The 26,653-nt window shown below is 44.3% G+C and overlaps 1 protein-coding gene across 1 annotated transcript; it reads left to right on the top strand.

The window, feature by feature from the left end:
- tert (telomerase reverse transcriptase) lies at positions 1 to 25,684 on the top strand. Its single transcript, XM_064979490.1, has 16 exons — positions 1 to 601; positions 877 to 2,389; positions 2,519 to 2,708; positions 4,571 to 4,724; positions 4,821 to 4,988; positions 6,783 to 6,944; positions 7,066 to 7,155; positions 7,457 to 7,542; positions 7,764 to 7,880; positions 10,032 to 10,103; positions 16,684 to 16,872; positions 18,415 to 18,541; positions 18,646 to 18,707; positions 19,438 to 19,562; positions 19,700 to 19,837; positions 25,268 to 25,684. Exons 1-16 carry the CDS (start codon positions 386 to 388, stop codon positions 25,369 to 25,371), a joined length of 3,513 nt encoding a protein of 1,170 aa, XP_064835562.1. The 5' UTR covers positions 1 to 385; the 3' UTR covers positions 25,372 to 25,684.
- Positions 25,685 to 26,653: the final 969 nt, after the last annotated feature.

The following is a 26,653-nucleotide window of genomic DNA, read 5'->3' as shown; positions in this document are numbered from 1 at the left end:
TTTGGGTTAATTCTCTCCGACATTTCTCTATTTCTAGTTCATTATTATAGTGTACTTTTATTATTGTGAAGAATTTACTGCATTGTTAGGAGCTGGTAACACGAGCATTTCGCTACACTCGTTATAACATCTGCTCAACCGTATAACGCGACCAATAAACCTTGATTTTGGACTAACGTTAGAGGGTGACGTTTTCTAGCTTCCGATTCGTTGAGCGCCTGAAAGTGGGATCAGGAACAAGTATGAACGGTGTATCGCTGGTTGTCGGATTCCGAAACAGACAAACAACATCTCTAGGCTACACAGAGTGACATTAATAAATGAGCACAACAATCCAGCTTTACTACGAGATAGTAGTAGTAAGTAACTAGGATATCCGTTCAACATGCCCAGTGGCGATATGACGCGTGTGCTCGGCATACTCAGCTCTCTGTATCGGCATGTCGAGACCCTGGAGGAGTTTGCGGACCATACTGTATTCAGAGAGGGACAGAGAGCGGTGCTCATCGAACCGACAGATACAACGCGCTTCATATCGTTTGTCCGGGGAGTGTTTGTCTGCACGGATAAAACCCTACAGGACGTCCCCAGCTGCAATCAGGTACATGTGAAGTTGGCTCGGTACATAACTAAAGCATAGTCTAAGTAACTAACTATCTAACCGCATGGAGTAGCCGAGTTTTTACTTAGCCAGCTTAGTTCAATATTTGCAATGAAATGCAACGTTTTGAACTGTCATTTGACTTTAAGAGAGATGTTTTGTATTGTTTTACAGTGCTTTGTTTGACCCCAAAAGCCATGGATTAAAATGCACAGAGACGGACACAAAACATTGTGCCAGCTATGTTGATGTGTTGATTTAAATGTCATCCTTAGATCAGCACCGTGCCTGAGCTGTTGGCGTTCGTGTTGAACAACGTCAAGAGGAAGAAGAAAAGGAATGTCCTGGCGCACGGTTATGGTTACACTTTCCAGGACCGCGACGCCGACCAGTTTAAGTTTCATGGCGAGATCACTCAGAGTGCCGCGTACATCCACGGCAGCGACTTATGGAAGAGGATCTGCCAGCGCCTCGGCACGGACGTCTCCAAGTACCTCCTGGAGAGCTGTTCCTTGTTCGTGACGGTGCCGCCGTCGTCCGCGTTCCAGGTGTGCGGCGTGCCTGTGTACGACCGCGTTTCCACGTCAACGGTTATCTCTAGGTTCCACCTGGGATACAAACGGAATGGTACTACTAGGAACAGCAGAGGGAGAAGTAAGCAGGTCAGAAATGGGGGATGGGTATTTCAGGGTTCTGATGGGAGAAAAAGGAGAAGGGATGGAGGTAGAGACACTGGGAAAAGTTTGGGAGGGAAGAGGAAGTGGGAGGAGGTGGAAGGAGATGGGTGTTTGCCTGGAAAAAGGAGATGTACTCACAAAGAATCTTCCACAGTCTCCAGTGGGACGAGCAATCCTACGCACAGAACACTGGAAACGAATGGGGTCAAGAGACCAGTGGAGGTTATTTCTCTCACCAAGGGACCCACACAGAGCCTGCAGGTTTTCAATGGTTCTAGCAATGTGGAACCGGTGTCTGCAGAAATGGAATGTCTCAGGAAGCCAATGGAGCAACTGTCTGGACCCGGAAGACCATTGGAGGCTGTGATGGTCACCATAGCACCAGCCGAGAGCTCTAAACAGGTCTCCGACGGCACGGGTAATATTGAGCAGATGTCAATGAAAACAGGACATAGAAGGCCTGTGGCTGTAGTCCAAAGACCAGTAGAACAACAGTCTGGACCCATTTTGGCCACCGTCCATGTAGAGGGGGGTCCTAGTTGGAGAACCGGGTCGTTCCCACCACTCCCCCACTCCCAGTGTTTCATCCGCACCCTGGGCATGCTCTACGGAGGGCGGGGCATGCGCCGCTTCCTACTGAACAAGAAGAGGAAAAGTAGGGACGAGGGGCCCAGGCGTCTGCAGGGGCGAGACTTAGTGAGACTGGTCTTCTTTGAAGGCGTGGCCTATCTGAACGGAACAGAACGGAAGCCTGAGAGACTTCCCAGAAGGTTTTTCACCTTGGTGCCTCTGTTTTGTCAGTTGCTACGTCGACACAGGAGGTGTCCCTATTCTAAGATACTGCAGAGGGTTTGTCCAGCAGTGGGACAGGGGGATATGGTCTCCCTCCTGCCCCAGCACAGTGCACCTCACCGGGTGTATCTGTTTGTCAGAGAGTGCCTCAACGCGGTGGTCCCCTCGGAGTTCTGGGGCTCGGACCATAACCGACTCAAATTCCTGTCCGCAGTCAGGAACTTCCTGTCCATGGGCAAGTTTGAGAGGATGTCATTGGCTGAGCTGATGTGGAAGATGAAGGTGAATGACTGTGATTGGCTGAAGATCAGCAAGACCGGTCAGTTCCTCTTCCACTACTTTCCCAGACTCTTAACTTTGCCCCCTTCTCTCTCTCCTTCTCCATCCAGCTTCCATTAAATCTGTTACTTACCTTCATTCCACCCATTCTAACCCCTCTCATCCCCAGGCCGCTGCCCGCCCAGTGAGCTGTCGTATCGGACGCGGGTGCTAGGCCAGCTCCTGGCTTGGCTGCTGGATGGCTATGTGCTAGGCCTGGTGAGAGCTATGTTCTATGTCACAGAGAGCATGGGACAGAAGAACGCACTGCGCTTCTACAGATACCAGGTCTGGGCCAAGCTGCAGGAGCTGGCTTTCAGGTGTTATACACAGTTACACATGTACGAACATGATCATTTTTATCTGTCTCACTATCATACACAGCCCTCAGTTGTTTAGTCACTCAGACTTAAACAAAATCTCGCTGTGTCTCGCTCTGTCGCTGTGTCTCGCTCTGTCGCTGTGTCTCGCTCTGTCGCTGTGTCTCGCTCTGTCGCTGTGTCTCGCTCTGTCGCTGTGTCTCGCTCTGTCGCTGTGTCTCGCTCTGTCGCTGTGTCTCGCTCTGTCTCGTTCGCTCTGTCGCTGTGTCTCGTTCGCTCTGTCGCTGTGTCTCGTTCGCTCTGTCGCTGTGTCTCGTTCGCTCTGTCGCTGTGTCTCTCTGTGTCTCGCTCTGTCGCTGTGTCTCGCTCGCTCTGTCGCTGTGTCTCGCTCGCTCTGTCGCTGTGTCTCGCTCGCTCTGTCGCTGTGTCTCGCTCGCTCTGTCGCTGTATCTCGCTCGCTCTGTCGCTGTGTCTCGCTCGCTCTGTCGCTGTGTCTCGCTGTGTCTCGCTGTGTCTCGCTGCGTCTCGCTCGCTGTGTCGCTGTGTCTCGCTCTCTGTCGCTGTGTCTCGCTCTCTCTGTCGCTGTGTCTCGCTCTCTCTGTCGCTGTGTCTCGCTCTGTCTCTCGCTCTCTCTGTCGTTGTGTCTCGCTCTCTCTGTCGCTGTGTCTCGTTCGCTCTGCCGCTGTGTCTCGTTCGCTCTGTCGCTGTGTCTCTCTGTGTCTCGCTCTGTCGCTGTGTCTCGCTCGCTCTGTCGCTGTGTCTCGCTCGCTCTGTCGCTGTGTCTCGCTCGCTCTGTCGCTGTGTCTCGCTCGCTCTGTCGCTGTGTCTCTCTCGCTGTGTCTCGCTGTGTCTCGCTCTCTCTGTCGCTGTGTCTCGCTCTCTCTGTCGCTGTGTCTCGCTCTCTCTGTCGCTGTGTCTCGCTCTCTCTGTCGCTGTGTCTCGCTCTCTCTGTCGCTGTGTCTCGCTCTCTGTCTGTCTCTCTCTGTCTCGCTCCCGGGACAGAAGAACGCACTGCGCTTCTACAGATACCAGGTCTGGGCCAAGCTGCAGGAGCTGGCTTTCAGGTGTTATACACAGTTACACATGTACGAACATGATCATTTTTATCTGTCTCACTATCATACACAGCCCTCAGTTGTTTAGTCACTCAGACTTAAACAAAATCTCGCTGTGTCTCGCTCTGTCGCTGTGTCTCGCTCTGTCGCTGTGTCTCGCTCTGTCGCTGTGTCTCTCTGTGTCTCGCTCTGTCGCTGTGTCTCGTTCGCTCTGTCGCTGTGTCTCGTTCGCTCTGTCGCTGTGTCTCGTTCGCTCTGTCGCTGTGTCTCTCTGTGTCTCGCTCTGTCGCTGTGTCTCGCTCGCTCTGTCGCTGTGTCTCGCTCGCTCTGTCGCTGTGTCTCGCTCTGTCGCTGTGTCTCGCTCGCTCTGTCGCTGTGTCTCGCTCGCTCTGTCGCTGTGTCTCGCTGTGTCTCGCTCGCTGTGTCGCTGTGTCTCGCTCTCTCTGTCGTTGTGTCTCGCTCTCTCTGTCGTTGTGTCTCGCTCTCTCTGTCGCTGTGTCTCGCTCTCTCTGTCGCTGTGTCTCGCTCTCTCTGTCGCTGTGTCTCGCTCTCTCTGTCGTTGTGTCTCGCTCTCTCTGTCGCTGTGTCTCGCTCTCTCTGTCGCTGTGTCTCGCTCTCTCTGTCGCTGTGTCTCGCTCTGTCTCTCGCTCTCTCTGTCGCTGTGTCTCGCTCTCTCTGTCGCTGTGTCTCGCTCTCTCTGTCGCTGTGTCTCGCTCGCTCTGTCTCTCTCTGTCTCGCTCCCGCTCACACATAGCTCACTTTAACTCTGTGGTCAGCGTTGACTAATTTTTATGACCTTGTTCCCAGTGGTCACCTCTCTAAAGGTCAGATGTCAGAGTTGACCCTGGCCCAGGTGACGTCGCTACCCAAAACCACTGTCACCTCCCGCCTCCGCTTCATCCCCAAGTCAGAAGGCATGAGACCCATCACACGGGTCATAGGGGCTGACGCCAAAACAAGGGTATGACTTTGACCCCTTCTTGATAAGAAGTGTTTTCAGAAGTTTATGTTTGTGGCTGTCAATGTGTGTGTGTGTGTGTGTTGTCTGTCCCTCCAGTTGTTCCAGACCCGTGTGAAGGAGCTGTTAGATGTGCTAGGTGTCTGTGTACGGTCCTCTCCCTCTCTCCTGGGCTCTACAGTGTGGGGGTTGACCGACATCCACAGAGTCCTCTCTTCCATCACCCCTGCTCAGAAAGACAAACCACAGCCGCTCTACTTTGTCAAGGTTGAGCTGACCGTTTCATTCCATAGTTCTATACCTTTACCCCCCCCCCCCTCTCATTTTCTCTCCACTTGCGCTCTCTCTCTCTCCCCCAGGGGTGAAAGTAAGCTGGTATGGTACGGCGTCCCGGTAAAATAAATAGTGGGGGTACGCCCTACCGGTAAAACATGAGCCTATCACAATGAAAACAAAATGTCAAGAGAACTGTAGGCTATTAGACCGCTGTTAATCATTACCGCACCAGTATGTTCTGTACATTGTGGGCGGCAGGGTAGCCTAGTGGTTAGAGTGTTGGACTAGTAACCGAAAGGTTGAATGATCGAATCCCTGAGCTGACGAGGTAAAAATCTGTCGTTCTGCCCCCTGAACAAGGCAGTTAACACACTGTTCCTAGACCAGTTAACACACTGTTCCTAGACCAGTTAACCCACTGTTCCTAGACCAGTTAACCCACTGTTCCTAGACCAGTTAACCCACTGTTCCTAGACCAGTTAACCCACTGTTCCTAGACCAGTTAACCCACTGTTCCTAGACCAGTTAACCCACTGTTCCTAGACCAGTTAACCCACTGTTCCTAGACCAGTTAACCCACTGTTCCTAGACCAGTTAACCCACTGTTCCTAGACCAGTGAACCCACTGTTCCTAGACCAGTGAACCCACTGTTCCTAGACCAGTGAACCCACTGTTCTTAGACCAGTGAACCCACTGTTCCTAGACCAGTTAAGCCGCTGTTCCTAGACCAGTTAACCCGCTGTTCCTAGACCAGTTAACCCGCTGTTCCTAGACCAGTTAACCCGCTGTTCCTAGACCAGTGAACCCGCTGTTCCTAGACCAGTTAACCCGCTGTTCCTAGACCAGTTAACCCGCTGTTCCTAGACCAGTTAACCCGCTGTTCCTAGGCCAGTTAACCCGCTGTTCCTAGACCAGTTAACCCGCTGTTCCTAGACCAGTGAACCCACTGTTCCTAGGCCGTCGTTGAAAATAATTTGTTCTTAACTGACTTGCCGAGTTAAATAAAGGTAAAATTAAAAACATTACCACACGTCAGAGTGATGGAAAATCAGAGAGTGAACTTAAACCGGTTGGTAGGCCTACTCTCCAAAACGCCATGTGCTTCAACCAGAACAGGCAGAGATGAGTGCGTGGATAATTCTGACCTGTTTTGGCAATCACCAAATGTGTGTAACGGATGTCTCTTCCCTCACCATTGGTTTGGAGCCTGTTGGATGAATACAAAAACAATAATGGGTGTCTATGCCACAGTAAAAGGTCATTTCATTTTTTTAAAGTTAAATGGTGTCTTTATGTCTAGGCCCACAGAGATGCTAATGAATTAACAGGGATTGTAATTGTAGGTCTGTGATTGGGCCTCACGGCCGGCCCATGCAGCGCTATTTGCCAGAGATGATAAACTGACCAACACCTCCCATTATTCTGCCCCGCCCCCCAAAGAACCAAAACAATAACTCAGCCAGTGGCGTGAGGGCTCGCTCTCTGTCTTGTTCTCTTCACCATCTCTCTCTACCACCCTCATCTCTCTTTCTCTCAATTCAAAGGGCTTTATTGGCATGGGAAACGTGTTAACGGCACCAATGCAAGTGAAATAGTTAATAAACTAAAGTGAAATAGTCATAAATTAACAAACATTAGACTCACAAAAAGTTTCAAAAGGAATAGAGACATTTAAAGTGTAATATTATGGCTGCATACAGTGTTGTAACGAAGTGCAACTAGTTAAAGTACGCAAGGGAACATAAATAAACCTGAATGTAATCTCTCTACCACCCCTCTCTCAGGTGGATGTGAGTGGGGCCTATGACAGTCTACCCCACACTCAGCTCTTGGAGGTGATTGGTCAGGTCCTGTCACATGTGCAGGAAGAGCTTTTCTCAGTGCGATGCTATGCCAAGGTGTGGGCCGACACCCATGAGGGCCTCAAGAAGACCTTTGTCAGACAGGTACAGCACACACACACACCCTTACCAGTCCTGTGTCCCGCCAAACTTGTCCCCCCGCACAACTTTGTTTCGTTTACATTTGTCTGTGTTCTTGTGTCCATTTTGTGTGTCTTCCGTGTAGGCAGACACTGTGGCGTCCACCAACATGAAAGGCTTTGTGATGTCACTGCAGAGAGAGGGCAAAGTTCACGATGCCATACTGGTGGAGCAGGTGAGAGGATGGATGGCAGCCATTTTTGAGGAAGTGCTACAGCGGTATCCTACCATACCAATAACTATTTCATTCCTTCTAGAATTGTCCCAACACAGCACCCATTTTAATAGTAAATCCCAACTCTTCCTGGCTGAGGTGTTCTAAATCTAGTGTGTTCTAAATCTAGTGTGTTCTAAATCTAGTGTGTTCTAAATCTAGTGCGTTCTAACGCCGGGGCGTTCTAACGGCGGTGCGTTCTTGTGCGTTCTAACGCTAGTGTGTTCTTGTGCGTTCTAACGCTAGTGTGTTCTTCTGTCAGCATTTCTCCACAGATATTCATGGCAAAGACATCTTGGAGTTCTTCACCCAGATGCTCTCTAGCTGTGTTGTCCAGTTTGGGAAGAAGTGAGACGATTATATTTTCTCTTTCTCTAAATTTTTATTTAAAAAAAAACATTTACATACTTTGTTTTTGTGTCAAATTATCCCGTTATTCTTTAATGATTTTGAGTTTCTCTGAAGCCTCTACATACTTCAGTCTGTCTAATGACCCCCTCCCCCCACTGTCTAATGTCACCCCCCTGTCTAATGCCCCCTGTCTAATGACCCCCCCCCCCGTGTTGTAGAACATTCCGTCAGTGTCAGGGGATTCCTCAGGGTTCTGTGGTGTCGTCTCTGCTGTGCTGCCTCTGTTACGGCCACATGGAGAACCTTCTGTTCCCTAACGTCAGTCAGCGAGGAGGGTAAGGTGGAGGTTGGGAAGTTAGACAAGGGGGTTGTATAAATAACGTTTCACTGACTGACTGAGAAGCATAGTGGATATGACTAGTGACTATTCTCTTCTTTTCAGATGTTAAATAACGTCAGTGTTGTGATCTGCTGTGCATATGACTTAATCTAAACCCAAATCCCCAAACATTTAATTCACCTCGGATCAAATTCCTCTTGTCTGTCAGTCAGTCAAACTCCCAACTCCCCATCAGAGGGCAACCTTTGAATGAACCAAGTATCCGTGTGTAGGCGTCTAACCTGTTATCTCTGCCTCTCTCTCTGTCAGGCGTCTGACCTGTTATCTCTGCCTCTCTCTCTGTCAGGCGTCTGACCTGTTATCTCTGCCTCTCTCTCTGTCAGGCGTCTAACCTGTTATCTCTGCCTCTCTCTCTGTCAGGCGTCTAACCTGTTATCTCTGCCTTTCTCTCTGTCAGGCGTCTAACCTGTTATCTCTGCCTCTCTCTCTGTCAGGCGTCTAACCTGTTATCTCTGCCTCTCTCTGTCAGGCGTCTGACCTGTTATCTCTGCCTCTCTCTGTCAGGCGTCTGACCTGTTATCTCTGCCTCTCTCTCTGTCAGGCGTCTAACCTGTTATCTCTGCCTCTCTCTGTCAGGCGTCTGACCTGTTATCTCTGCCTCTCTCTGTCAGGCGTCTAACCTGTTATCTCTGCCTCTCTCTGTCAGGCGTCTGACCTGTTATCTCTGCCTCTCTCTCTGTCAGGCGTCTAACCTGTTATCTCTGCCTCTCTCTGTCAGGCGTCTAACCTGTTATCTCTGCCTCTCTCTGTCAGGCGTCTGACCTGTTATCTCTGCCTCTCTCTCTGTCAGGCATCTGACCTGTTATCTCTGCCTCTCTCTGTCAGGCGTCTGACCTGTTATCTCTGCCTCTCTCTGTCAGGCGTCTGACCTGTTATCTCTGCCTCTCTCTGTCAGGCATCTGACCTGTTATCTCTGCCTCTCTCTGTCAGGCGTCTGACCTGTTATCTCTGCCTCTCTCTGTCAGGCGTCTAACCTGTTATCTCTGCCTCTCTCTGTCAGGCGTCTGACCTGTTATCTCTGCCTCTCTCTCTGTCAGGCGTCTAACCTGTTATCTCTGCCTCTCTCTGTCAGGCGTCTAACCTGTTATCTCTGCCTCTCTCTGTCAGGCGTCTGACCTGTTATCTCTGCCTCTCTCTGTCAGGCATCTGACCTGTTATCTCTGCCTCTCTCTCTGTCAGGCGTCTGACCTGTTATCTCTGCCTCTCTCTGTCAGGCGTCTGACCTGTTATCTCTGCCTCTCTCTGTCAGGCGTCTAACCTGTTATCTCTGCCTCTCTCTCTGGCAGGCGTCTGACCTGTTATCTCTGCCTCTTTCTCTCTGTCAGGCGTCTAACCTGTTATCTCTGCCTCTCTCTCTGTCAGGCGTCTGACCTGTTATCTCTGCCTCTCTCTCTGTCAGGCGTCTGACCTGTTATCTCTGCCTCTCTCTCTGTCAGGCGTCTGACCTGTTATCTCTGCCTCTCTCTCTCTGTCAGGCGTCTAACCTGTTATCTCTGCCTCTCTCTCGGGCCGGCGTCTAACCTGTTATCTCTGCCTCTCTCTCGGGCCGGCGTCTAACCTGTTATCTCTGCCTCTCTCTGTCAGGCGTCTAACCTGTTATCTCTGCCTCTCTCTGTCAGGCGTCTAACCTGTTATCTCTGCCTCTCTCTCTGTCAGGCGTCTAACCTGTTATCTCTGCCTCTCTCTCTGTCAGGCGTCTAACCTGTTATCTCTGCCTCTCTCTCTGTCAGGCGTCTAACCTGTTATCTCTGCCTCTCTCTGTCAGGCGTCTAACCTGTTATCTCTGCCTCTCTCTGTCAGGCGTCTAACCTGTTATCTCTGCCTCTCTCTCTGTCAGGCGTCTAACCTGTTATCTCTGCCTCTCTCTCTGTCAGGCGTCTAACCTGTTATCTCTGTCTCTCTCTGTCAGGCGTCTAACCTGTTATCTCTGCCTCTCTCTCTGTCAGGCGTCTAACCTGTTATCTCTGCCTCTCTCTGTCAGGCGTCTAACCTGTTATCTCTGCCTCTCTCTGTCAGGCATCTGACCTGTTATCTCTGCCTCTCTCTGTCAGGCGTCTGACCTGTTATCTCTGTCTCTCTCTGTCAGGTGTCTGATGAGACTGGTTGACGATTTCCTCCTCATCACTCCTGACCTGAGCCAGGCACAGACCTTCCTCAAGTAGGTCCCATTTCTCTCCTATATAACCTTCCTCACCTGTACTAACCATGACCATATATAGCCTTCCTCACCTGTACTAACCATTACCATATATAACCTTCCTCACCTGTACTAACCATTACCATATATAACCTTCCTCACCTGTACTAACCATTACCATATATAACCTTCCTCACCTGTACTAACCATTACCATATATAACCTTCCTCACCTGTACTAACCATTACCATATATAGCCTTCCTGACCTGTACTAACCATTACCATATATAACCTTCCTCACCTGTACTAACCATTACCATATATAACCTTCCTCACCTGTACTAACCATTACCATATATAACCTTCCTCACCTGTACTAACCATTACCATATATAGCCTTCCTCACCTGTGCTAACCATTACCATATATAGCCTTCCTGACCTGTGCTAACCATTACCATATATAGCCTTCCTCACCTGTACTAACCATTACCATATATAGCCTTCCTCACCTGTACTAACCATTACCATATATAGCCTTCCTCACCTGTACTAACCATTACCATATATAACCTTCCTCACCTGTACTAACCATGACCATATATAGCCTTCCTCACCTGTACTAACCATTACCATATATAACCTTCCTCACCTGTACTAACCATTACCATATATAACCTTCCTCACCTGTACTAACCATTACCATATATAACCTTCCTCACCTGTACTAACCATTACCATATATAACCTTCCTCACCTGTACTAACCATTACCATATATAGCCTTCCTGACCTGTACTAACCATTACCATATATAACCTTCCTCACCTGTACTAACCATTACCATATATAACCTTCCTCACCTGTACTAACCATTACCATATATAACCTTCCTCACCTGTACTAACCATTACCATATATAGCCTTCCTCACCTGTGCTAACCATTACCATATATAGCCTTCCTGACCTGTGCTAACCATTACCATATATAGCCTTCCTCACCTGTACTAACCATTACCATATATAGCCTTCCTCACCTGTACTAACCATTACCATATATAACCTTCCTCACCTGTACTAACCATTACCATATATAACCTTCCTGACCTGTACTAACCATTACCATATATATAACCTTCCTCACCTGTACTAACCATTACCATATATAACCTATAACCTTCCTCACCTGTACTAACCATTACCATATATAGCCTTCCTGACCTGTGCTAACCATTACCATATATAACCTTCCTGACCTGTACTAACCATTACCATATATAGCCTTCCTCACCTGTACTAACCATTACCATATATAGCCTTCCTGACCTGTACTAACCATTACCATATATAACCTTCCTCACCTGTACTAACCATTACCATATATAACCTTCCTGACCTGTACTAACCATGACCATATATAACCTTCCTCACCTGTACTAACCATTACCATATATAACCTTCCTGACCTGTACTAACCATTACCATATATAGCCTTCCTCACCTGTACTAACCATTACCATATATAACCTTCCTGACCTGTACTAACCATGACCATATATAGCCTTCCTCACCTGTACTAACCATTACCATATATAGCCTTCCTCACCTGTACTAACCATTACCATATATAGCCTTCCTCACCTGTACTAACCATTACCATATATAGCCTTCTTGACCTGTACTAACCATTACCATATATAGCCTTCCTGACCTGTACTAACCATTACCATATATAGCCTTCCTCACCTGTACTAACCATTACCATATATAGCCTTCCTCACCTGTACTAACCATTACCATATATAACCTTCCTCACCTGTACTAACCATTACCATATATAACCTTCCTGACCTGTACTAACCATTACCATATATAGCCTTCCTGACCTGTACTAACCATTACCATATATAGCCTTCCTCACCTGTACTAACCATTACCATATATAGCCTTCCTCACCTGTACTAACCATTACCATATATAACCTTCCTGACCTGTACTAACCATTACCATATATAACCTTCCTCACCTGTACTAACCATTACCATATATAGCCTTCCTCACCTGTACTAACCATTACCATATATAACCTTCCTCACCTGTACTAACCATTACCATATATATAACCTTCCTGACCTGTACTAACCATTACCATATATAGCCTTCCTCACCTGTACTAACCATTACCATATATAACCTTCCTCACCTGTACTAACCATTACCATATATAGCCTTCCTGACCTGTACTAACCATTACCATATATAGCCTTCCTGACCTGTACTAACCATTACCATATATATAACCTTCCTCACCTGTACTAACCATTACCATATATAACCTTCCTCACCTGTACTAACCATTACCATATATAACCTTCCTCACCTGTACTAACCATTACCATATATATAACCTTCCTGACCTGTACTAACCATTACCATATATAGCCTTCCTGACCTGTGCTAACCATTACCATATATAGCCTTCCTGACCTGTACTAACCATTTTCATATATAACCTTCCTCACCTGTACTAACCATTACCATATATAGCCTTCCTCACCTGTACTAACCATTACCATATATAGCCTTTCTGACCTGTACTAACCATTACCATATATAGCCTTCCTGACCTGTACTAACCATTACCATATATAGCCTTCCTGACCTGTGCTAACCATTACCATATATAGCCTTCCTGACCTGTACTAACCATTACCATATATAGCCTTCCTCACCTGTACTAACCATTACCATATATAACCTTCCTCACCTGTACTAACCATTACCATATATAGCCTTCCTCACCTGTACTAACCATTACCATATATAACCTTCCTCACCTGTGCTAACCATTACCATATATAACCTTCCTCACCTGTGCTAACCATTACCATATATAGCCTTCCTCACCTGTGCTAACCATTACCATATATAGCCTTCCTCACCTGTACTAACCATTACCATATATAACCTTCCTCACCTGTGCTAACCATTACCATATATAACCTTCCTCACCTGTACTAACCATTACCATATATAACCTTCCTCACCTGTACTAACCATTACCATATATAACCTTCCTGACCTGTACTAACCATTACCATATATAGCCTTCCTGACCTGTACTAACCATTACCATATATAGCCTTCCTGACCTGTACTAACCATTACCATATATATAACCTTCCTCACCTGTACTAACCATTACCATATATAGCCTTCCTGACCTGTACTAACCATTACCATATATATAACCTTCCTCACCTGTACTAACCATTACCATATATATAACCTTCCTCACCTGTACTAACCATTACCATATATAGCCTTCCTGACCTGTACTAACCATTACCATATATAACCTTCCTGACCTGTACTAACCATTACCATATATATAACCTTCCTCACCTGTACTAACCATTACCATATATATAACCTTCCTCACCTGTACTAACCATTACCATATATATATAACCTTCCTCACCTGTACTAACCATTACCATATATAACCTTCCTGACCTGTACTAACCATTACCATATATATATAACCTTCCTCACCTGTACTAACCATTACCATATATAACCTTCCTCACCTGTACTAACCATTACCATATATAGCCTTCCTGACCTGTACTAACCATTACCATATATAACCTTCCTGACCTGTACTAACCATTACCATATATAGCCTTCCTGACCTGTACTAACCATTACCATATATAACCTTCCTCACCTGTACTAACCATTACCATATATAGCCTTCCTGACCTGTACTAACCATTACCATATATAACCTTCCTGACCTGTACTAACCATTACCATATATAGCCTTCCTCACCTGTACTAACCATTACCATATATAGCCTTCCTGACCTGTGCTAACCATTACCATATATAGCCTTCCTGACCTGTGCTAACCATTACCATATATAACCTTCCTGACCTGTACTAACCATTACCATATATATAACCTTCCTCACCTGTACTAACCATTACCATATATATAACCTTCCTCACCTGTACTAACCATTACCATATATATATAACCTTCCTCACCTGTACTAACCATTACCATATATAACCTTCCTGACCTGTACTAACCATTACCATATATATATAACCTTCCTCACCTGTACTAACCATTACCATATATAACCTTCCTCACCTGTACTAACCATTACCATATATAGCCTTCCTGACCTGTACTAACCATTACCATATATAACCTTCCTGACCTGTACTAACCATTACCATATATAGCCTTCCTGACCTGTACTAACCATTACCATATATAACCTTCCTCACCTGTACTAACCATTACCATATATAGCCTTCCTGACCTGTACTAACCATTACCATATATAACCTTCCTGACCTGTACTAACCATTACCATATATAGCCTTCCTCACCTGTACTAACCATTACCATATATAGCCTTCCTGACCTGTGCTAACCATTACCATATATAGCCTTCCTGACCTGTGCTAACCATTACCATATATAACCTTCCTGACCTGTACTAACCATTACCATATATAGCCTTCCTGACCTGTACTAACCATTACCATATATAGCCTTCCTCACCTGTACTAACCATTACCATATATAGCCTTCCTGACCTGTACTAACCATTACCATATATAGCCTTCCTGACCTGTACTAACCATTACCATATATAGCCTTCCTGACCTGTACTAACCATTACCATATATAGCCTTCCTCACCTGTACTAACCATTACCATATATAGCCTTCCTCACCTGTACTAACCATTACCATATATGACCTTCCTGACCTGTACTAACCATTACCATATATAGCCTTCCTGACCTGTACTAACCATTACCATATATAGCCTTCCTCACCTGTACTAACCATTACCATATATAGCCTTCCTGACCTGTGCTAACCATTACCATATATAACCTTCCTGACCTGTACTAACCATTACCATATATATAACCTTCCTCACCTGTACTAACCATTACCATATATAACCTTCCTGACCTGTACTAACCATTACCATATATAGCCTTCCTCACCTGTACTAACCATTACCATATATAACCTTCCTGACCTGTACTAACCATTACCATATATAACCTTCCTCACCTGTACTAACCATTACCATATATAGCCTTCCTCACCTGTACTAACCATTACCATATATAACCTTCCTCACCTGTACTAACCATTACCATATATAGCCTTCCTGACCTGTACTAACCATTACCATATATAACCTTCCTCACCTGTACTAACCATTACCATATATAGCCTTCCTGACCTGTACTAACCATTACCATATATAGCCTTCCTCACCTGTACTAACCATTACCATATATAGCCTTCCTCACCTGTACTAACCATTACCATATATAACCTTCCTGACCTGTACTAACCATTACCATATATAGCCTTCCTGACCTGTACTAACCATTACCATATATAACCTTCCTCACCTGTACTAACCATTACCATATATAGCCTTCCTCACCTGTACTAACCATTACCATATATAGCCTTCCTGACCTGTACTAACCATTACCATATATAGCCTTCCTCACCTGTACTAACCATTACCATATATAGCCTTCCTGACCTGTACTAACCATTACCATATATAGCCTTCCTCACCTGTACTAACCATTACCATATATAACCTTCCTGACCTGTACTAACCATTACCATATATAGCCTTCCTCACCTGTACTAACCATTACCATATATATAACCTTCCTCACCTGTACTAACCATTACCATATATATAACCTTCCTCACCTGTACTAACCATTACCATATATAGCCTTCCTGACCTGTACTAACCATTACCATATATAGCCTTCCTGACCTGTACTAACCATTACCATATATAGCCTTCCTGACCTGTACTAACCATTACCATATATAGCCTTCCTGACCTGTACTAACCATTACCATATATAACCTTCCTGACCTGTACTAACCATTACCATATATAGCCTTCCTCACCTGTACTAACCATTACCATATATAGCCTTCCTGACCTGTACTAACCATTACCATATATAACCTTCCTCACCTGTACTAACCATTACCATATATAACCTTCCTGACCTGTACTAACCATTACCATATATAGCCTTCCTCACCTGTACTAACCATTACCATATATAACCTTCCTCACCTGTACTAACCATTACCATATATAACCTTCCTGACCTGTACTAACCATTACCATATATAGCCTTCCTCACCTGTACTAACCATTACCATATATAACCTTCCTCACCTGTACTAACCATTACCATATATAGCCTTCCTGACCTGTGCTAACCATTACCATATGTGGATGAGAAATAGCTTAGTGGATCAGTGGCTAGTGCCAACTATACAATGTGAAAGTAAATTTCACATTTTGTTGAGGTCATGTCCTTGTTGGAGGCAGAGATTGTCACACAAGTCTGTAAAATCAACCGTTGGTTTCTATGTTTTGGGTGTCTCCAGTGGGTCTTGCTAAATGCTTTGCAAGTGAATGCCTACTTGCTTCCGTTACATATTTCCCCCCCATCCCCACATGTTTGATGTATTTCCTGTCGATGATGTCATTTCCTCCTTTTCTTAGGACCCTGATGGCGGGGGTACCACAGTACGGGTGTGTGGTGAACCCCCAGAAGGTGGCTGTTAACTTCCCTTTGGGTGAGGGGGGGTCCTGTCCTGCTGGGGTACGCCTGCTGCCTTTACACTGTCTGTTCCCTTGGTGTGGACTATTGCTGAATACACACACCCTGGACGTCCACAACAACTACGCCAGGTAATATATTTACACTCTGGAGTTGGTCCTCCCTTTGCTGCTATAACAGCCTCCAGTGCTCTGCGAATTTATTTTACCTTTATTTTACCTTTATTTAACTAGGCAAGTCAGTTAAGAACAAATTCTTATTTACAATGACGGCCTAGGAACAGTGGGTTAACTGCCTGTTCGGGGGCAGAACGACAGATTTGTACCTTGTCAGCTCGGGGATGCGAACTTGCAACCTTCCGGTTACTAGTCCAACGCTCTAACCACTAGGCTACCCTGCCGAATGCTGTTCCGCTATATGTTGAAATGTTGCTGCAGCGACTTGCTTGTCTGTTACTTGAACTCTATGAAGCATGTATTCGGGCTGCAATTTCTGAGGCTGGTAACTCTAATGAACTTGTCCTTTGCAGCAGAGGTAACTCTGTCTACCATTCCTGTGTTGGTCCTCATGAGAGAGTTTCATCTTATTATATTACTTGATGTTTTTGCGACTGCACTTGAAGAAACTTTCAAAGTTCTTGACATTTTCCAGATTGATTGACCTTCATGTCTTAAAGTAATGATGGACTGTCGTTTCTCTTTGCTTATTAGAGCTGTTCTTTCCATAATATGGACTTGGTCTTTTACCAAATAGGGCTATCATCTGTATACCACCCCTACCTTGTCACAACACAACTGACTCAAACGCATTATGAAGGAAAGAAATTCCACAAATTGTCCTTTTTAACAAAACACACCTGTTAGTTGAAATTAATTCCAGGTGACTAGCTCATGAAGCTGGTTGACAGAATGCCTGTGTGCAATGCTGTCAGCAAGGAAAAGGGTTTGCAGAACCTCAAATATAAAATATATATTTTAACACTTTTTTTTAACACTTTTTTTGGGGTGTTACTACATGAGTCCATATGTGTTATTTAATAGTTGTGATGTCTTCACTATTATTCTACAATGTAGAAAATAGTCAAAAATAAAGAAAAACCTTTTGAATGAGTAGTTCTAAAACTTTTGACTGGGTGTGTGTGTTTTTATAACTTTCATATAATAGGAATGATTTCAATCTTTTTGTAGTGCAACTTTGTTGCAGGCAATGTTTTTCAGAGGGGACACACTGAGCAACCCTGATGCAACTTTTGTTGCAAGCAACCTAAATTCTGGCCAGATTTTAGATGGTTCTTTTAGCCTTTTGTACGAGAGACGAATTTAGGAGGATGAAGTCCCTGTTACCCAAGTCCGACTATCTCAGCCTGCCAGCTTGGAATCGATCTACTGTAATGGTTCCCGTCTCTCTCTGTTACTGCCTTTATGGGTTCTGGTAAATTGTGCTAAACGACCTTGAACCCTGGCTGTACTTACGGGTATAGAGTTCTCTTAAATTCCCTCTGAGCAACAGTAGACGCCCATCCTAGTGGCACTGGGGGCGGGGGGTCAATCCAACCCGTCTAAACGGATGAATATGAATAGAGTTGGTAAGGACGGCTCTTAACCAACTGGATGTTGTCATTATGATAAGTAGGGCACAACGGAACCTGAGCTCTTCTTCCTCTCTCTTCTCAGCTACGCTGGCCTATCCCTGCGCTACAGCCTGACGCTAGGCTCCGCCCACTGTGCGGGACAGCAAATGAAGAGGAAGCTCATGTCCATCCTTAGATTTAAGTGCCACGCCCTCTTTCTGGACCTCAAAGTGAGTCATGCTCTGCTATATTCATGACCACCTGTCAATCAATTGCTTGTCTCAGTCCCACCTGACGTGGGACTATCGTCCAATCCCTGTTGTGTAACTTTCAGACCAACTCCCTGGAGGCTGTCTATGGCAACATCTACAAGTTAGTGTTGCTGCACGCGTTCAGGTAAGGTAGCCTATGGTCTGACCTGAAAAATGACCTTTTCAGTGGTTTGACGTCTCACTTTAGCCCTACGTGAAACGTGTGACCACACACACACACACACAGTGCCTGTCCCTGTCTCCTCCAGCCAGAGTAAACAGAGAAGGACTTTAGCCTCTCTGTCTGGAAGAGACCCAGAGACACACCAGCTTCCTTTTATAAGAGGAATGTGTCTGGATGGAGCAGATTGATGGTTAACTAACTGTTTTTTATAGATGCAGTAATAGAAAGTATCTCTCTATGGTTAATGTTTCCCCGGGTTTATAAATTAAATCACTTTTATTCAGTTATTTGTAATGGAGTCAATCATTGATTTTTTTTTGGGGGGGGGTGTTAATATGTATGGAACTTCTAGTCACCCATAGCTGATTAATATGTATGGAACTTCTAGTCACCCATAGCTGATTAATATGTATGGAACTTCTAGTCACCCATAGCTGATGAATATGTATGGAACTTCTAGTCACCCATAGCAGATGAATATGTATGGAACTTCTAGTCACCCATAGCTGATTAATATGTATGGAACTTCTAGTCACCCATAGCTGATTAATATGTATGGAACTTCTAGTCACCCATAGCTGATTAATATGTATGGAACTTCTAGTCACCCATAGCTGATTAATATGTATGGGACTTCTAGTCACCCATAGCTGATGAATATGCGTGGAAATGTTTGTGGTTGTGGTGTTAGGTTCCATGCCTGTGCACAGAGTTTGCCGTTTGGTCAGAAAGTGGGCCGAAACCACTCGTACTTCCTCAATCTGATCTGGGACTTGGCGGAGTACACCAACCAGCTCGTCAGACTCTGCAACAAAGGCAAGCCTGAGATTTTTACTACTTTAATATAGGACTCCCCGTACTCTCTGTGTGTTTTTAGCTTCCATCTCTGTCCCCTCATCGTCACTGTGGTCTTGATTAGCTAAGTGTGCTGATAATTACCCCCCCCCCTCCAGGTCTGTCTCTCGGCTGTAAGGCTTTAACAGGAAGCCTTCAGCATGAGGCAGTAGAACTGATATACTGTCTGGCCTTCCTGTTGGTTCTGTCCCGTCATCGCCCCCTCTACTACCATCTCCTCGCTCCGCTACGCACACGTACGTACCCACCCTACTCCACGTTGTTGTTGTTGTTGTTGTCTCCCTTCACCAATATATTCCTGAAATATACTAGACTGTAAATGCATTAAACCTGCAAGATAACTGCAACACTGAAGGTACAGTGCCTTGCGAAAGTATTCGCCCCCCCTTGAACTTTGCGACCTTTTGCTACATTTCAGGCTTCAAACATAAAGATATAAAACTGTATTTTTTTGTGAAGAATCAACAACAAGTGGGACACAATCATGAAGTGGAACGACATTTATTGGATATTTCAAACTTTTTTAACAAATCAAAAACTGAAAAATTGGGCGTGCAAAATTATTCAGCCCCCTTAAGTTAATACTTTGTAGCGCCACCTTTTGCTGCGATTACAGCTGTAAGTCGCTTGGGGTATGTCTCTCTCAGTTTTGCACATCGAGAGACTGAAATTTTTCCCCATTCCTCCTTGCAAAACAGCTCGAGCTCAGTGAGGTTGGATGGAGAGCATTTGTGAACAGCAGTTTTCAGTTCTTTCCACAGATTCTCGATTGGATTCAGGTCTGGACTTTGACTTGGCCATTCTAACACCAGGATATGTTTATTTTTTAACCATTCCATTGTAGATTTTGCTTTATGTTTTGGATCATTGTCTTGTTGGAAGACAAATCTCCGTCCCAGTCTCAGGTCTTTTGCAGACTCCATCAGGTTTTCTTCCAGAATGGTCCTGTATTTGGCTCCATCCATCTTCCCATCAATTTTAACCATCTTCCCTGTCCCTGCTGAAGAAAAGCAGGCCCAAACCATGATGCTGCCACCACCATGTTTGACAATGGGTATGACGTGTTCAGGGTGATGAGCTGTGTTGTTTTTACGCCAAACATAACGTTTTGCATTGTTGCCAAAAAGTTCAATTTTGGTTTCATCTGACCAGAGCACATGTTTGGTGTGTCTCCCAGGTGGCTTGTGGCAAACTTTAAACGACACTTTTTATGGATATCTTTAAGAAATGACTTTCTTCTTGCCACTCTTCCATAAAGGCCAGATTTGTGCAATATACGACTGATTGTTGTCCTATGGACAGAGTCTCCCACCTCAGCTGTAGATCTCTGCAGTTCATCCAGAGTGATCATGGGCCTCTTGGCTGCATCTCTGATCAGTCTTCTCCTTGTATGAGCTGACAGTTTAGAGAGACGGCCAGGTCTTGGTAGATTTGCAGTGGACTGATACTCCTTCCATTTTCAATATTATCGCTTGCACAGTGCTTCTTGGGATGTTTAAAGCTTGGGAAATCTTTTTGTATCCAAATCCGGCTTTAAACTTCTTCACAACAGTATCTCGGACCTGCCTGGTGTGTTCCTTGTTCTTCATGATGCTCTCTGCACTTTTAACGGACCTCTGAGACTATCACAGTGCAGGTGCATTTATACGGAGACTTGATTACACACAGGTGGATTGTATTTATCATCATTAGTCATTTAGGTCAACATTGGATCATTCAGAGATCCTCACTGAACTTCTGGAGAGAGTTTGCTGCACTGAAAGTAAAGGGGCTGAATAATTTTGCACGCCCAATTTTTCAGTTTTTGATTTGTTAAAAAAGTTTGAAATATCCAATAAATGTCGTTCCACTTCATGATTGTGTCCCACTTGTTGTTGATTCTTCACAAAAAAATACAGTTTTATATCTTTATGTTTGAAGCCTGAAATGTGGCAAAAGGTCGCAAAGTTCAAGGGGGCCGAATACTTTCGCAAGGCACTGTATGTATCATGGTTCTTACTGGCATTGAAGACAGCGAGATCCATTATTGATATGTTCAGGTTAGTGGTTATTGATCCATTATTGGCATGATCAGGTTAGTGGTTATTGATCCATTATTGGCATGATCAGGTTAGTGGTTATTGATCCATTATTGGCATGATCAGGTTAGTGGTTATTAGTGGTTATTGATCCAGTATTGACATGATCAGGTTAGTGGTTATTGATCCATTATTGGCATGATCAGGTTAGTGGTTATTGATCCATTATTGACATGATCAGGTTAGTGGTTATTGATCCATTATTGACATGATCAGGTTAGTGGTTATTGATCCATTATTGATATGTTCAGGTTAGTGGTTATTGATCCAGTATTGACATGTTCAGGTTAGTGGTTATTGATCCATTATTGATATGTTCAGGTTAGTGGTTATTGATCTAGTATTGACATGCTCAGGTTAGTGGTTATTGATCCATTATTGATATGATCAGGTTAGTGGTTATTGATCTAGTATTGACATGCTCAGGTTAGTGGTTATTGATCCATTATTGATATGATCAGGTTAGTGGTTATTGATCTAGTATTGACATGCTCAGGTTAGTGGTTATTGATCCAGTATTGGCATGATCAGGTTAGTGGTTATTGATCCATTATTGGCATGATCAGGTTAGTGGTTATTGATCCATTATTGGCATGATCAGGTTAGTGGTTATTGATCCATTATTGGCATGATCAGGTTAGTGGTTATTGATCCATTATTGACATGATCAGGTTAGTGGTTATTGATCCAGTATTGGCATGCTCAGGTTAGTGGTTATTGATCCATTATTGGCATGATCAGGTTAGTGGTTATTGATCCAGTATTGACATGATCAGGTTAGTGGTTATTGATCCATTATTGACATGATCAGGTTAGTGGTTATTGATCCATTATTGATATGTTCAGGTTAGTGGTTATTGATCCAGTATTGACATGTTCAGGTTAGTGGTTATTGATCCATTATTGATATGATCAGGTTAGTGGTTATTGATCCATTATTGATATGTTCAGGTTAGTGGTTATTAGTGGTTATTGATCCAGTATTGACATGTTCAGGTTAGTGGTTATTGATCCATTATTGATATGATCAGGTTAGTGGTTATTGATCCAGTATTGACATGTTCAGGTTAGTGGTTATTGATCCATTATTGGCATGATCAGGTTAGTGGTTATTGATCCATTATTGGCATGATCAGGTTAGTGGTTATTGATCCATTATTGGCATGATCAGGTTAGTGGTTATTAGTGGTTATTGATCCAGTATTGACATGATCAGGTTAGTGGTTATTGATCCATTATTGGCATGATCAGGTTAGTGGTTATTGATCCATTATTGACATGATCAGGTTAGTGGTTATTGATCCATTATTGACATGATCAGGTTAGTGGTTATTGATCCATTATTGATATGTTCAGGTTAGTGGTTATTGATCCAGTATTGACATGTTCAGGTTAGTGGTTATTGATCCATTATTGATATGTTCAGGTTAGTGGTTATTGATCTAGTATTGACATGCTCAGGTTAGTGGTTATTGATCCATTATTGATATGATCAGGTTAGTGGTTATTGATCTAGTATTGACATGCTCAGGTTAGTGGTTATTGATCCATTATTGATATGATCAGGTTAGTGGTTATTGATCTAGTATTGACATGCTCAGGTTAGTGGTTATTGATCCAGTATTGGCATGATCAGGTTAGTGGTTATTGATCCATTATTGGCATGATCAGGTTAGTGGTTATTGATCCATTATTGGCATGATCAGGTTAGTGGTTATTGATCCATTATTGGCATGATCAGGTTAGTGGTTATTGATCCATTATTGACATGATCAGGTTAGTGGTTATTGATCCAGTATTGGCATGCTCAGGTTAGTGGTTATTGATCCATTATTGGCATGATCAGGTTAGTGGTTATTGATCCAGTATTGACATGATCAGGTTAGTGGTTATTGATCCATTATTGACATGATCAGGTTAGTGGTTATTGATCCATTATTGATATGTTCAGGTTAGTGGTTATTGATCCAGTATTGACATGTTCAGGTTAGTGGTTATTGATCCATTATTGATATGATCAGGTTAGTGGTTATTGATCCATTATTGATATGTTCAGGTTAGTGGTTATTAGTGGTTATTGATCCAGTATTGACATGTTCAGGTTAGTGGTTATTGATCCATTATTGATATGATCAGGTTAGTGGTTATTGATCCAGTATTGACATGTTCAGGTTAGTGGTTATTGATCCATTATTGATATGATCAGGTTAGTGGTTATTGATCCATTATTGATATGTTCAGGTTAGTGGTTATTGATCTAGTATTGATATGTTCAGGTTAGTGGTTATTGATCTAGTATTGACATGCTCAGGTTAGTGGTTATTGATCCATTATTGATATGATCAGGTTAGTGGTTATTGATCCATTATTGATATGTTCAGGTTAGTGGTTATTGATCTAGTATTGACATGCTCAGGTTAGTGGTTATTGATCCATTATTGATATGATCAGGTTAGTGGTTATTGATCTAGTATTGACAAGCTCAGGTTAGTGGTTATTGATCCATTATTGATATGATCAGGTTAGTGGTTATTGATCTAGTATTGACATGCTCAGGTTAGTGGTTATTGATCCAGTATTGGCATGATCAGGTTAGTGGTTATTGATCCATTATTGATATGATCAGGTTAGTGGTTATTGATCCAGTATTGACATGCTCAGGTTAGTGGTTATTGATCCATTATTGGCATGATCAGGTTAGTGGTTATTGATCCAGTATTGATATGATCAGGTTAGTGGTTATTGATCTAGTATTGACATGCTCAGGTTAGTGGTTATTGATCCATTATTGGCATGATCAGGTTAGTGGTTATTGGTCCAGTATTGGCATGATCTGGTTCGTGGTTATTGATCCATTATTGATATGTTCAGGTTAGTGGTTATTAGTGGTTATTGATCCAGTATTGACATGCTCAGGTTAGTGGTTATTGATCCAGTATTGGCATGATCAGGTTAGTGGTTATTGATCCAGTATTGACATGCTCAGGTTAGTGGTTATTGATCCAGTATTGGCATGATCAGGTTAGTGGTTATTGATCCAGTATTGACATGCTCAGGTTAGTGGTTATTGATCCAGTATTGACATGCTCAGGTTAGTGGTTATTGATCCATTATTGATATGATCAGGTTAGTGGTTATTGATCCAGTATTGGCATGATCAGGTTAGTGGTTATTGATCGAGTATTGATATGATAGTGAAAGGATGGGTGTGGGCAACACAGGCAGTGCAGGTCCAGAGGTGCCTACCCTCATAGTAAAGGGTCAGTAGGTGTGGAGGTTGTCATTAAGTTCATTTATTTATATATATTAGTTGTGTGTTTACTGGAGAGTGAGGTGAAAGGTCGGAGAGATGGTGCTGAGAGAGCGGTGGGCCAGATGTGAAGACGGTACATGTGCTCCAGAGGTCTTAGACAGGTAGACCACCCTGGGCCACGTCGAGTTCATTTCTAAAGATCGGAACATCCCACTGAATCGGACACATTTTACTCTCGACCACTTAATGGAGGCCGAACTGTTCGTTTACCTGCCGTAGTCGGTGGCTGTGTATGAGTCAGCTTGAATTGTGTGTTTCTCTCTCTGGCTCTACAGGTAAGAGGAAGCTGGAGGGGAAGCTGGGGGGTTTGAGATTGGCACGAATCAGACAAGCTGCCACACCCAAAATGCCTGAAGACTTCAAGGCCATCCGGGCCTAGAGGAGAATTTCCACTACCGTGACCTCTTGCCCTCTGCTCCTTGTAACCTCTTAACCCTATAACCTCTTAAGCCTATATCTGTGCACAGCAGGTAGGGGGGGGGCTTGGACAGTCGGGTCAGAATACTGTGTGGACAATTGTAAATTGTCCCGGTGTCAATATTTTGGTTTGGTTGTATTCTAGCTCGTGTTTTGATTCTGTTGTACTTTTTAAAGCAGACCGAGGTTGTAGGTCAGTGAGTGATAAGGATGAATCATAAAAGGCTGTCTTTTTTTTTTTAAATTGCATGTAATAAAGATTTTTGTAAGATCAACAGACCCATCTCTTTCTCTGGACTTTAGTCCGTTGATTCATTGAGTGCTCAGTAGCGAAAGGCAGTCCCCTTTGAGTCCGTCAACCTCCCTACTGTAACACTCCCTATATCACTCCCTATATCACCGTGATTCGCCCCTTTCTTCTCCATGTCACACGCATCACACCTCCAGTGATGTGGAGGTTGTCACTCACAAAATGGCCTCATCTTCACAGCCCTTTCCCTAACTGACTTTTCCCCCTCAGTGCACCTAAATTCTGGCCAGGTATGACATACTCTGGAGAGTCACAGTTTCGGGACTTCTGTCGAAGGACCTAAAATCACGCCTGACAAGGCCAATAAACTCTGTTCCTCGCTTGAGAGCACCACGTTACACAGGTGATAAGCTGTTGAGGCTCAGATTAATTCCTTCACTCTTCACCGCTGTGTGAACAGGAACAATGCACACTGCTAAAACAAACAATTGGAACACGAGACGGTCTTGCGAAACTAAACTCCCTTACTGATTGATATAGCGCGCTCACCTTCTAGACGGTGTCGGCTGGAGTTGGTGTGGTTCTCGTTGTTTCGACAACAATTAGTTTTTCTTTGTATGTCTTGGCCTGGCCAGAATTGGCTGTAGGTGTCGGCTCTCCCTCCCTCAGACGACGAAGGTGAAACTGTGTGGGTTCATGCCCAAATAAAACAAAAACACGTTTGTTGACTGGTATGTCTGTGCTCTGATCAGTTAAGGGGACAGCTGGTTCCCCTACCAGTCCAGAACAATGGGACAGCTGGTTCCCCTACCAGTCCAGAACAATGGGACAGCTGGTTCCCCTACTAGTCCAGAACAAGGGCACAGCTTGTTCCCCTACTAGTCCAGAACAAGGGGACAGCTGGTTCCCCTACTAGTCCAGAACAATGGGACAGCTGGTTCCCCTACTAGTCCAGAACAAGGGGACAGCTTGTTCCCCTACTAGTCCAGAACAA

This window comes from Oncorhynchus masou, chromosome 12 (genome assembly GCF_036934945.1).
Source record: "Oncorhynchus masou masou isolate Uvic2021 chromosome 12, UVic_Omas_1.1, whole genome shotgun sequence".
NCBI lineage: Eukaryota > Metazoa > Chordata > Actinopteri > Salmoniformes > Salmonidae > Oncorhynchus > Oncorhynchus masou.
Note: the sequence above shows the minus strand (reverse complement) of the source record. Positions and strands in the feature narration are given on the sequence as shown.

What these genes read in the sequence shown, in the direction of transcription:
- tert (XM_064979490.1), top strand. Translation starts at nt 386, where the DNA reads ATGCCCAGTGGCGATATGACGCGTGTGCTCGGCATACTCAGCTCTCTG. An exon ending in GTTGTCCAGTTTGGGAAGAA is followed by an intron (nt 7,543 to 7,763) that starts GTGAGACGATTA and finishes CCCGTGTTGTAG; the next exon opens with AACATTCCGTCAGTGTCAGG. An exon ending in AACGTCAGTCAGCGAGGAGG is followed by an intron (nt 7,881 to 10,031) that starts GTAAGGTGGAGG and finishes TCTCTCTGTCAG; the next exon opens with GTGTCTGATGAGACTGGTTG.